A 13,122-nucleotide genomic window follows, 5' to 3' on the forward strand; every position below is an offset into this window, starting at 1 on the left:
AGCTCGAGAAGCTTGGAAATGTCTTCGCCAATGATGTCTTGTCTTCACAATTGTCTTGTGAATGATGGGTGAGAGGCAGGCCCAAGAGCCGAAACACAATGCTAAAAGAGCAGCAAGCACAACTAGAATATGATGACAAAGTGAATACAAACTTGGCAAAACCACAGACAACACACCGGCAGTGATGAGGGAAGCGCACACCACTTCACGTACCTCCCGACCCATGTCATAACAAACAGAACCCACGTCTAAGACATGTCACACAGAAATGAATGACTGAATTAACAATATGAACAATGGTGCATCAGAGAAATTAAAAATGCCCCCAAAAAGTGGAAAAGGAACTATAAACTTTCAATCTCCCAGCCTGCCATATTCAAAGAGTAGATGACGACAAACCCCAGCTGTGGGATGGTGTGCCACTACCGATGCACCGCTCTAGTAGCCAGTCGCAGCAACACAAAACATGACACTCAGAACCCAAGCGTCATAATCTGTATTGCAAATCACTTGCCCAAAAATATAACCAATGAAACCGCCGATCAGAGAGGAAGTAAGAGCTGGGGTACCCAAAGCACTGTAAAATAATGTGCAATATATGAATGATGAATCACATGAAAAAAGTTGTAATATTAATTTTGTTTTCCCTGCTACCAAACATCCAAGCAAAAGGTGGATGCGTCCGACGCGAGGTTGCGTAAACCATGCCGGCAAATACGGGAATACAGTATAACCTCGATTCAATGTACCCTGATTCAACGAATCTCCAGCTAGTTCACACACTTTTCAGGCTGGATTTACTCAGCCGGTTCGCCGAAGCGGGGGATGTTTGGAATTGCTTACGATGTCGAGACAGAGGTCACAGACTGGTGGAAAACTTTCCCATTCTATCGCAGATTACAATTAATAATTCGCTCATATGAGAAGTTGGATCACACAAGTGGACCACACAAATGGACCACACAGTGGGGCACACAAGTGGACCACAAGTGGTCCACAAGCTTACGATGTTGGGACAGAGTGGTGGAAAACTGTCTCATTCTATCACAGATTACAATTAATAATTCCTTCATAAGACAAATTGGATCACACAAGTGGACTACACAAGTGAACCATATGAACCAAACACCAGCCAGAATGGTCCACACACAAGTGAACGACAGTTTCCATGATTTTCGTTTACTGATTTGTGGCACACGTATTTTTGTAAATTAATTTAAAGGCTGAAGCGTGAATAGCTAGTTAATGTGTTGAAATCTTCTTATATCCATTTTCTGTGATGAAACAAGATGAGTAAGGGTGGACAGATAAGGGAATACTGTACTGTAAACTCTCACTTTCGTCTATGTCGTCATAGTTCAGTGACCCATGACTTTGAATGTTTCAGATTAATAAATCACTTCTAAAACTGGTGGTTTTAATAATTCTCTATTATCCTAATTAAACTAAACTAAATAAAACCAAAAATATACTGGAATATGATAGATATCTGCTATATGAGAAATTATTCATGTTTTTGCCGGCACAACTCCAGCACGAGTGGACGGGTCTAATCCGTGTCCACACAACACCATGCTTGTTTTGTTCGATTTCGTCGCTATAGTTCAGTGACCTACGGCTTCGAAATAATAAAATTAATAAATCAGTTCTAAAAGTATTTTTTATAGCTTTTATTATCGTAATAATCTTGCTAAACTAAATATATAACCCAAAAATATATAATTTGATGTAAATCCAATATTTGAGGGAAATTTGTTACTGGATCTGGCTTTAACACCACCTTTAATACACTGTATTATAATACTTTATTAATAATACTTTAACACCACCTGGCTTTAATACACTGTAGGGTGTATAGACCTAGTCTGTAGGGTGTATAGACCTAGTCTGCGTTTGTACAGTAGGCACTCAGTGCCCTTAGCTTTGTCTGCGATTGTCGTATTTATCCGCTGGTGGAAGAATAATTGTGGAATTTACCATTTTTTGACTACAGCTGTATTATTATACAACAAAATGTCTCGGGGGGGCTTACTAATAGTGCCTTATTAATGTCAAAAATGAAGCAACATTTTGCAAGAACTAGTAGCAGAAAATCAACCAGCACGAGCACAGCCGTACCCAGCACGAGCACAGCCGTACCCAGCACGAGCACAGCCGCACCCCAGCACGAGCACAGCCGTACCCCAGCACGAGCACAGCCGTACCCCAGCACGAGCACAGCCGTACCCAGCACGAGCACAGCCGTACCCAGCACGAGCACAGCCGTACCCAGCACGAGCACAGCCGTACCCAGCACGAGCACAGCCGTACCCAGCACGAGCACAGCCGTACCCCAGCACGAGCACAGCCGTACCCAGCACGAGCACAGCCGTACCCAGCACGAGCACAGCCGTACCCAGCACGAGCACAGCCGTACCAGCTCTGAAGAGGCTGAAGCAAACACAGCACCAGCCAGCACCAGCAAAGCTAATGCAGACATCTAAGAACATCGTGTGTGGAGTGTACAGTTAGAAGAAGTGATAACTTAAGTACATAGTGTTAGTGTTCAAATTAAGGTTGCAGTACAGAAATTTTAGTGTACAATAGTTTTCATAAACTGTATTTGTAGTACTCAACATACAGCAGAACTACTTATCAATACAGTGCTAACGGCAGAATACACTACAGTGCGTATTTACTGTACAGCATTCACAACTCCATGAGAATTCAAGATAGACACAACTCCAACAATAAGGTAAATATCAACTGTAACAGTATTTTTTAGTAGAGTAGTAATATATAGGTACAGTATATAATATGATACAGAGCACCACTTGGTTTCCGAACTTTAGTTATCCGAAACTTCCAGTTTCCCGATTGGGGTTGGGGAGTCATGCTACCCGAACAAAGTTCGGGTAGGAAGGGGTCCGCCAAGCGTCACGCCGGCTTGTGGTGGTGGGTGGGCGATGGTCCAGTTTGCCCACTGTGACTTCACAGATTCACGGCCTATTATTCCTATTATTTTGAATTGCCATAAGGCTGGAATGTTCATTCTGTGCTTTTGTTTTACATATCTGCACAATCAAGAAACATCTGTGCACCATGTCGGCTCCAAATGCACGCATTGCGTCAGTGATGGCTGACCAGTGGGTGGATGGATAAGGGAGCTTAGGTGGGAGGCAGTATGAGAGAGGGGGAGAGAATTAGTCAGAAAGGGAGGGAGGGAGAGAGAGATGCTAGGAGGGAGTGGGAGGGAGAGAGAGATGCTAGGAGGGAGGGAGAGATGCTAAGAGGGAGGGGGAGGTAGGGAGAGATGCTAGGAGGTAGGCAGGAAGGGACGGAAGTAGTGAGAATTAGGGAGGGAAAGGCAGGCAGGCAGGCAGGCTAGCAGGCAGGCAGGCTAGCTTGCAGGCAGGCAGGCAGGCTGACAGGCTGGGAGTGAGTGGTAGTCACGCGGTTGAACCGCGTGACCTTTAAAAGAGAGTATGGGATGTAGGGGGGCGGGTGGTGGGGGGCGAGACCGGCTCATTCCCGAAGATAAGCCTAACACACACTACCCGTTAGCATGATGGCAGGCAGGCAGGCTTGCAGGCTGGGAAGGAGGCAGGCAGGCTTGCAGGCTGGGAAGGAGGCAGGCAGGCAGGCTTGCAGGCTGGCAAGGAGGCAGGCTTGCAGGCTGGGAAGGAGGCAGGCTGGGAAGGAGGCAGGCTTGCAGGCTGGGAAGGAGGCAGGCAGGCAGGCAGGCTTGCAGGCTGGGAAGGAGGCAGACAGGCTTGCAGGCTGGGAAGGAGGCAGGCAGGCAGGCAGGCTTGCAGGCTGGGAAGGAGGCAGGCAGGCAGGCAGGCAGGCAGGCTTGCAGGCTGGGAAGGAGGCAGGCAGGCAGGCAGGCAGGCAGGCTTGCAGGCTGGGAAGGAGGCAGGCAGGCAGGCAGGCTTGCAGGCTGGGAAGGAGGCAGGCAGGCAGGCTTGCAGGCAGGCAGGCAGGCTTGCAGGCTGGGAAGGAGGCAGGCAGGCTTGCAGGCAGGCTTGCAGGCTGGGAAGGAGGCAGGCAGGCAGGCAGGCTTGCAGGCTGGGAAGGAGGCAGGCAAGCATGCAGGCTGGGAAGGAGGCAGGCAGGCAGGCAGGCTTGCAGGCTGGGAAGGAGGCAGGCAGGCAGGCAGGCTTGCAGGCTGGGAAGGAGGCAGGCAGGCAGGCTTGCAGGCTGGGAAGGAGGCAGGCTTGCAGGCTGGGAAGGAGGCAGGCAGGCAGGCAGGAAGCGATATATGGGTGTTGAAGTGAACCATGAACCACGTGACCTTTGAGAGTGTGTGTGTATGGGTTTGGGGTGGGGGGAGAGGGGGAGGTGTGTCGGTGGTGGGGGAGGGACGGCTGACTCCGTAAGCCTAACCACACTCCACAGACCTGTGACCCAGATTTGTTTCTTAAATGTACAGTACATCATCGTATATTTTAGGCAGGATGTGCCTGCAGGCTGGCAGGCAAGCTGGCAGGCAGGCTGGCAGGCAAGCTGGCAGGCAGGCTGGCAGGATGTTCCTGCAGGCAGGCTGGCAGGATGTGCTTGCAGGCTGGCAGGATGTGCCTGCAGGCTGGCAGGATGTGCCTGCAGGCTGGCAGGATGTGCCTGCAGGCTGGCAGGATGTGCCTACAGGCTGGCAGGCAAGCTGGCAGGCAGGCTGGCAGGCAGGCAAGCTGGCAGGCAGGCTGGCTGGCAGGCAGGCAAGCTGGCAGGCAAGCTGGCAGGCAGGCTGGCAGGCAGGCAAGCTGGCAGGAAGGCTGGCAGGAAGGCTGGCAGGATGTTCCTGCAGGCTGGCAGGAAACATCTAGAGGATGTTTGCCAGTCGTCTTAATAATCAGTTAGGAACAATTAAGGACTTTTATAAAGCGGACCAGGACTTCACTTATTGGTGAGTACAAACAAAACACGGTCGCATTTACGCTATGAACCTGTCGATGTTTTCCCCTAGAGTTTTTTCGTAAATTTTTCAGAACAATTTCTTTTTACATTTCTAGTTTATTTTTTCCCCTCTATTTCTCGTATACGAACTTACATGTTAACCGACGGGTCTCGTCCCCAAGGGGTTCGGAAACCAAGTGGTGCTCTGTAATGCATTTTTATTGTTTACAAGAATAAAAAGGCACTGATGCAAATGCCTCTTGAAGGTTGCCTTTCGCAACGAATCCAACGTTCCAACGCACCGGGATTGGTCCCATATAGTGAGTTGAATCGAGGTTGTACTGTACTAATGCTGAAAGGGAAGGAGGGGACAAAAACCCCCTTCCCTGCAGTAACAACACCTATCAAGAGGACACAAGGTCCCAAGCAGGGTCAAAAGGAGCCCAAGAGCTCCAAGCAGACTTCCCCAAGCCCTGGGATCCCCCAACAAAGGCCCCAGGACAGAGCCCTCATCCATGCCCACCACCCCTGAAAAAATGGTGGAGTCCATGGTAAAAGCTTCCAAGAAGGGAGTCTGCTGGGTGGACTCAGAAGCCCCGGCAGGAAAATTGGGCTAATCACCTCCATGCCTGAATCGGAAGGGGCAGCCCCCGAAGCCACCCGAACTAAATCACCTCCAAACTCCCAAACCCTCAGATGTTTGGAGGTTGGAAGCAGGGAGGGAGGGGGGGGGGGGGGGAACAGGGCAAACCACACCCACCTGGGACAGAACCAAGGTCAAAGCAACCAGCATCCCCAAATCCAGGTTCTGAAACCCAAGCAGAGCACCTCCAAGGCTTCCAACCGGGCAACCAACCAGGCCCATTACAAGGAGAGGCGAGCATGCAACACAGGTGCCGCCTGATCCCTGAGATCAACAGAAAGGAATGAGGAATGTGAAGTACAAGCGGGAAACAAGTCTCGCAAGAGTCCGGGTCGTAGGTGTCACCGACCCCAACAGGCAACGTAACGGAGGTAGTACAGAAGATTGTCTCCCTAAGGCAGGGGTGACAAATAACCTTCAACTTCACACAAGGCAAGAGATGACTTGGATGACTTGGAAGACACATCCATGGTACCCCGAGCCCACTGGGGTTTTCCATGGCCTGTCGCATGAGTAATCCCAACAAGAAGCCCCAGACACTGGGCTAGCTAAGCTGGTAGAACCCTGTCTGTCAGCAGGCAAACTGACCACCAGTATCAGCCATGAAACCTCAGGGGCACAGAGGAAGACCACCAACACAACCTAGGCATGCCTAGTAAGAAGCTAGGCAGACCACCTCCATGATCAATAAGCAAAAATGCTATAAAAGAAAAACAAAACCCCCCGAAGACACAACAAACAAACTGGCAGTTGGAGAGAATCATTGGCTGCTGCATGTGCAAGCTGCGCTGGCCACAGTGCGCCCCGTCCAGCCAATAACACTCCCCCCACCCCGGGCAAGATGGAAAACCCAAACCCCCCGACATACCCCAAGGGCGAAGATGTCGCCAAGCGACGAAATCCTCAAATGGGAGTGAGTCCCGAACACCCCAGGGAAGATAGCCCTGAAATGCGAGGGTAGTACTTTTGGAGCACCTAGGGAAGATCACCCTAGATGCATGCTGCTCCGTGTATAACACACTTGGCCATAACACTACACACTGCTGGTATGCTCAGGATAAAATCCAGAACAGGAAATTGAGGCCAGAGGTGACCGAACTAACCCCAGCTCATCAGTTCAAGAACTGAGGTGGTAAACTGCCGGCTTACCTGAACCGGGTCTTCCTCCCCCCCTTTCGGGGGGGGTAAGGGTAGAACTAACAAGCAAGAGTGCTAGTTGTATGAAGGGTTGCTGGTTTGCTTTCTTTCTAGGTGAGTTTCTTTGCTCTTTCTGGACATAGGTAGCAATTTTCACCAGACTGTCACTTGTTTTGTTTCGCCTATCTTTCTGGGTGCCTTCCCCAGTCGATGGCAAAAGATGACCGATAATAGATTACAAATCTATTCCATTCTATGCTAAATCTGATTTCTTTGTGATCACTGTTCCCTAGCTCACTCGCTATTTCGATTTCATTAATTTGTGTTTCCCTGTCAGTTAAGTCTTAAATATTTTTCCCGCGTTGTTTCCTCAATGTGTTGATTAAGAAAGCAATCGTCAATTAATTCTAGAAAGTCTTCTTCTTTAAATATAATTTAAATATAAAGTGCTCATGGACCATTGCTCCCTGCACCTCTCTGAGGAGACCAGGTTCTGGCTCGTGGTTCCTGGTAGGCAATGGACTCCTGTGACTGATGACCCCAAACTAATAAAGCACACTAACAGTTCACAAAGCTTCAGGGAGCCGACAGGGCTCCCCACAGAAAAAATCATCAGCATCCGTGCTGGCTGTGAGAGCCTCAGTGCTGAGAGAGCGGCCAAGGCTGGCACGTGCAGCAGGAGCTCACAGCACCGCTGTGCAGCTAGGAGCCAGAGCACCACTTGGTAATGATAAATAAAATAAGTAACTGAAATTATTTTGCAGTGATAGTGTCATAGATGATCTTGACTGTGATAAAGACTATGTACAACGTGCAGATATTAGTGAATACAATGCTTGGTATGATATTCACGGCATAAGGTACAGGCACAGCACCCAGCCATTGTTTCCTGCATTTACGCACCATGAAACAACCTCATGTTCTATCACAATATAACTTTGTGGAAATGGATTCATATTCTCGATTTTTGTGATAGGAATGTGGTAATAACAGTAGCTTTATAGCTGGTCATAGTGAAATATGTAGAATATTGGAGGCATTTTCTTGCATCGTGAATGGTGGCAGTGCCTGCTCGTATCATATGGTTCCATGCTATGTTAGGATTTCATTACCATACCTGTGGTTACCTGACAATGATTTTGGGGCTCAATGTCCTCGTGGCCGGTCCCCGATCAGGCCTCCTTGTTGCCCACCCACCAAAACTTCTTATTAGTTTGTTATGGTGCATATAAATGTTGTTACTGATACAGTATATATAACAGTGCATATACAGGGATACCTTAGTTTAAGAATTTAATCCGTTCCTGGAGAAGGTTCGTAACCCAAAAATTCGTAAACCGAAGCAAATTTCCCCTTAAGAAATAATGGGAAATGAATTAATCCGTTCCCGACTCCTCAAAAACTTCACTTCAAAGTAAATTTTATACCTAATTTACCCAAATCTACACTACAAAAATATGTTCAAGTTATTACTTACCCTTGCTGATGACTGCTGTTGGTGTATGGAAGATGGTGAGGAGGGAGGAGGAGAGGTTTTACTGTTTGGAAGGGGAGTCCCCTTCCATGATAATGTCAGGCAGTGAAGATTTTTCTGGAGTGCACTCTCTGGCATGTTTTGCCTGCATACCACTAGGTCCTGGTTGTGGCTCTGCTTGATTTTCTCACAACGAAACGATACATTGAAGATTGTTTTCCCTTCTTCGCAACATTTGTCTGTAGTGAGGCATCACATTGTCATTGAAAAGATTAATGCAACGGCCTACTACAGCTTTCTCTGGGTGAGTCTTTTCAATAAAAGTTTGCATTTCTTCCCACATCCGACACCACTTCCTAATTGTTGAGGAAGGGTTATTCTCTTCTGCCTCATCCTCCTCTGAAGAAATATTCCCAGCTGCCTCTTGTTGATGCTCCTTTTCAAGGGCTTTGAGTTATTCGGAGGTCAGTTCTTTGTTGTGTTCTTCCACCAACTCCTCCACATTAGCACCATCCAATTCCAAGCCCATTTTCTGGCCCAGAGTAACAATTTCCTCAACAATAGGCACTTCATTTACAGGCTCAAACCCCTCAGTCTAATTCTGACACACATTCAGGCCACAATTTTCTCCAGCCAGAGATCAGGGTTCTTTGAGTCACTTCTTGCCAGGCTTTGTCAACAAGTTTTAAAGAACTACAAATGTTAAAATGGTGTTTCCAGAACTCTTTGAGGGTGAGCTTTGTGGCTTCAGTCACTTCAAAACATTTCTGGAAAAGTACCTTTTCATAAAGTTTCTTAAAATTCGCTATGATTTTCTGGTCCATAGGCTGAATTAGAGGAGTGATGTTAGCAGGAAGGAACTTTATTGTGAGAAAATTTAAAGCTGTTCGCCAATGCATCTTCCAAGCCTGGAGGATGAGCAGGGGCATTGTCGAGGAGAAGCAGGGCCTTGAGTGGCAAACTTTTCTCCACCACATCATTCACTCACTCTGTAAAAAAAAATCCTTGTCACCCATGCCTTATTATTAGCCCTCTATATCACACACATTAGGTTTTTCTGCATACCATACTTTTTGAAAAACCTTGGATTTTCAGAATGATTGGCAAACCCCCAATGGCGCCCTGAAAATAATTTCCAAAAAATAATTTTCTCTTATATTGTTAAAATGCAGTCTCTGATCACAGAAAACTAAAAAAAAAAAATTGTATGCGACATACTTTAGCCGCGATGGAGCTGGGAAGTTTAGCATATTATGGGTGCTAAGCTATGAAGCACTCAAGGTCACTAATCCCCGCCACCCCATGGGGCTGCAGTTGCCATGAATACAGTATAATGTTTCACAATTATTTTGATGTGTCTCATTCGTTTCTTCTGTTCTTCTGTGGGGAGCCCCTACGGCTCCCAGGAGCTTATTGGGCTAATGTATGTTATATTAGACTGGGACATTAGCTAAGGAGTTCAGACCTGCCAGGGACCAGCGCCAGAACCTGGCCCCTTCAGAGAGGTTTCAGGGAGCAATGGTCCTGGAAAACCCCCTTGTGGTTGGGGTTTTCCTTATCTGCCATTGACCGGGGTTAGGCACCCAGAAAGGTAGGCATAACAAAACAAACCCCACATGGTAAAAAACTAAAACATAAAACTGAACAGAGAGGTAGAAACTCCCTACAATCCCAAGGAAACAAGAAAACAAGCAAACATCACACTTTACTGCCGCGCCGATCGTCCGCGCAGCCCTCCTCACCTCGAGAGGGGGAGGGGGGAGCCCCGGACCTCACCACGCTGGCTGCCTAGCATCAGTCGTAAGCTAATGTCAACCGGGATAGGCGCTTCTCTGGCCTCGGTTTCCTAGGCAGTGTTTGCCTTTCATGGTGTTCACTGCCGTGTGTTGTGTTGTGTGGTGGCCAGGTGTTCCTCATCAGAACCGTGGCTTCATGCGCTTGGGGGCTTTCTTCCCTAAGCGCCCTGTGATTACTGCCCCTGCATTACAGGGTTATCTTCCCTGGGGCATTCAGGAACCATTCCCGTAGAGGTTCTGGTGACAGTTTCTGTTCTCTGCCAGATGTTCCTGCCATTTCTATTCGTCATTTTCTTGCTCTTCGTAGGTTGTCTTCTCTTTCACATCGGGTTTTCTTGTCCTTTCTTGGTTTTTTAGGACTGTTAATTGATGCTTCTTACTGTCGTCTCATAATGTGCGGCACTGGTAGAGCCGCTCCAGCTTGCGTTCGGGGTGGACGTCACATCCGCCCTGTTCCGTACGCTTCTCGTTATTTTCACCTCCGGTCTGCTCATGTGCCGCCTGAGCCGTTCTGGTCGTTGATCAGGGTGCCCTTTTATCCTTCCTCTCCTCAGTTTGTGGTAGCCCCTTCAGTTCAAGATTGTTCTTCAAAGGCCGTACTTTGTTGGCATTGGCCTCTGTGGGTCGGGTCGGGGAGCTTTCGGCTCTCCTTCGGCGCAGAGGTTTCTGCTCTTTTGGTACAGTACTGGTGGTAGGTTCGTACGCTTGCAGCCTTGCTTCGTCCTTCTAGCAACAGTTGAAATGGCTACTTTCCGGAGGGGTCCTTGGGTTATTGATGTTTGGTTGGTTCGGCCAGGGGTGCATCATGTGTTGTCTGGTTGCGGCTCTTCGCCGTTACGCGAGTGCCGTGGCTGGGGATGCACTTTGGGTTAATCCGGTTCCCCTCGTTCCCTGTTTCAGGGCTCGGGTCTCCCAGGTTGTCCGCAGTTTTCTTTAGTCTACCAGTCTGCGGTCTATCCTTGCGCCCGTGCCGTTCGGACGTTTGCAGCTTTCGTTGCCGTGTTTGGTGATGTCTTCTGCTCAATTCGGGCACGAGTATTTGTGGGTCACACAGGTTCCTGGCTGCCCGTTCATTTGTGAGTGTCTGCTCCTGTGCGTTCTTGTTGCTTTGGGTTGCAGGTTGCTGCTTGTTATCTCGACTTCGCATTGCGGAGTTTGTGGCGGCCCCCTCCCGGGTCAGCCCTTTCTTTTTCTTCTCTTTGGGTATGAAGCTCCAGCAGGCGATAGGGGCTCCCCACAGAAAACCAGCGTTGAATGTAATGAAATGCCATTTTCTGGGTGAGCCCCGGAGGCTCTCTGGTAACCCTCCCTCCCACTGGTCGGCGCTTTTTTCGCGTTGGTTGAAGCTTAGCTTCCGAACTGGTGCAATGCAGCCGGCGCGGTGAGGTCTGGGGCCCTCCTCCCCCTCTCGGGGCAGGGAGGGCTGCGTGGACAATCTGTGTGGCAGTAAATTGTGATGTTTGCTTGTTTCCTTGGGATTGTAGGGAGTTTCTTCCTCTCTGTTCGTTTTTTTTGTTTTAGTTTTTTACCATGTGGGGTTTGTTTTGTTATGCCTACCTTTCAGGGTGCCTGACCCCGGTCGATGGCAGATAAGGAAAACCCCAACCACAAGGGGGTTTTCCAGGGCCATTTCCTCCTGAAATTTCTCTGAAGGGGCCAGGTTCTGGCGCTGGTCCCTGGTAGGTCTGAACTCCTTAGCTAATGTCCTGGTCTAATATAACATACATTAGCCCGATAAGCTCCAGGGAGCCTCCGGGGCTCACCCAGAAAATGGCTTTTTATTACATTCAACCCTGTTTTTTATTTTTTAAATGGAATCTGTTTGAGAGCCTTGATGAAGTTGATATGAACCCCGTGTAGCTGCAGGTGTTTTGAATCAAATGCTACACCTATAAGATCCCTGAGGCACGTTGCGCACCACCCGTCAAGAGCCTCAAGACATGTTGCGCAGTGCAGTGATTAAAGTAACAACTTATTTCTCATTCCTGTCATATTTATGCTTACAGTTGTGTACTGAATTATCTTCAATATTTCTTTGTCTAACCCACTTCACTTATTGACAACTTCTAACACTGAAAACTTTCTCTGACATCTTTGACTCATTTGTCTAGTTTTTATCTTAGAACAATGTTTCTTAATCCACTTTGTAAATATCCGCATAAAATCATGTATGTCACCATGTCTTCCTATGCCTATGCCTCTGCTCTTCCAGTGTGGTGAGGTCCAATTTCCTTATTCTTGTTTGAGTAACTTTGGACCTTTTTAGTCTTGGATGTATTTGTATACAGTACTGTTCCTCGAACATGGAATGTACAATGAGTGAGTTTGTATGACCGTATGGAACTTAGAATGAATGAGATTATATGCATTACCATTTATTTATATTGGCATCTAAAAGCCCAAAAAGTAAATTGTTTAATGTTCCCAAATTTATCATCATCTCTCTCTATGATCTGCTATAACATTTGATATGACTGGTTAATATATTTCAGATATCCAGCTGCCGTCATATTCTCGAAAGGAACAAGTGATGCCCTTTATGTCTTGGATTGAGGAAATGAAAATTATGGTATGTTGTACATTTATGATGCACAATACTTGATTGTTTTATAGTACTGTACAGTCGACTCACAATCAGTTGGATCACAGTTCAGCTCCTGAGCAGGGTGAGATGTTTCTGTATGTTTTCTTACACCTGATGCCTATGTTCACCTAACAGTAAATAGGTACCCAGGAGTTGCATTCTGGAAAAGATCAGATGTTAGCCAAGGAAGACCTTGATAAGCCTAACAGGCTTCGTATCCCTGACAATGGGAAAGCATATTGGAATGCAATGTTATTTTGAAAAAGTTTGCAAACTTCTCTAGTATGTTGTGTTTAGTATAAGTATGTTAATTTCTACTGTGTCTGTCCTGCAGACATTCCTCTCATCACACCACAGCTCCATTCACTCTTACAGTATGATTGCTCTCACTCTCACCCCAGACTGTGTGTGTGTGTGTGATGTTTTGGCCCTACTCTTCTTTTTTCTTCTGAGCAATTCTACTTGGATGCTTCCAGAGGCAAAATTGGTGAAAGATCCATTAGACAGAATAGTAATATAGTGTAAGGGCGTGAGATTGAAACCCGTCCTTACAATTAAACCCGTTAAACAATTATTTTATCTTTATAATACACGAGTCCTCCTCGGAGGTACACAT

General features: G+C 47.4%; 1 protein-coding gene across 2 annotated transcripts in view; it reads left to right on the forward strand.

Moving 5' to 3' along the window:
- Setd3 (SET domain containing 3) overlaps window positions 1-13,122 on the forward strand; it is a 115,016-nt gene that overhangs the window by 16,100 nt on the left and 85,794 nt on the right. For both annotated transcript variants that reach the window (XM_045738489.2, XM_069300018.1), the window contains exon 4: window positions 12,415-12,491. In XM_045738489.2, the coding sequence (XP_045594445.2) occupies window positions 12,415-12,491 (77 nt within the window). The remainder of the gene's footprint in view (window positions 1-12,414; window positions 12,492-13,122) is intronic.

Source organism: Procambarus clarkii, chromosome 43, assembly GCF_040958095.1.
Source record: "Procambarus clarkii isolate CNS0578487 chromosome 43, FALCON_Pclarkii_2.0, whole genome shotgun sequence".
Taxonomy (NCBI): Eukaryota; Metazoa; Arthropoda; class Malacostraca; order Decapoda; family Cambaridae; genus Procambarus; species Procambarus clarkii.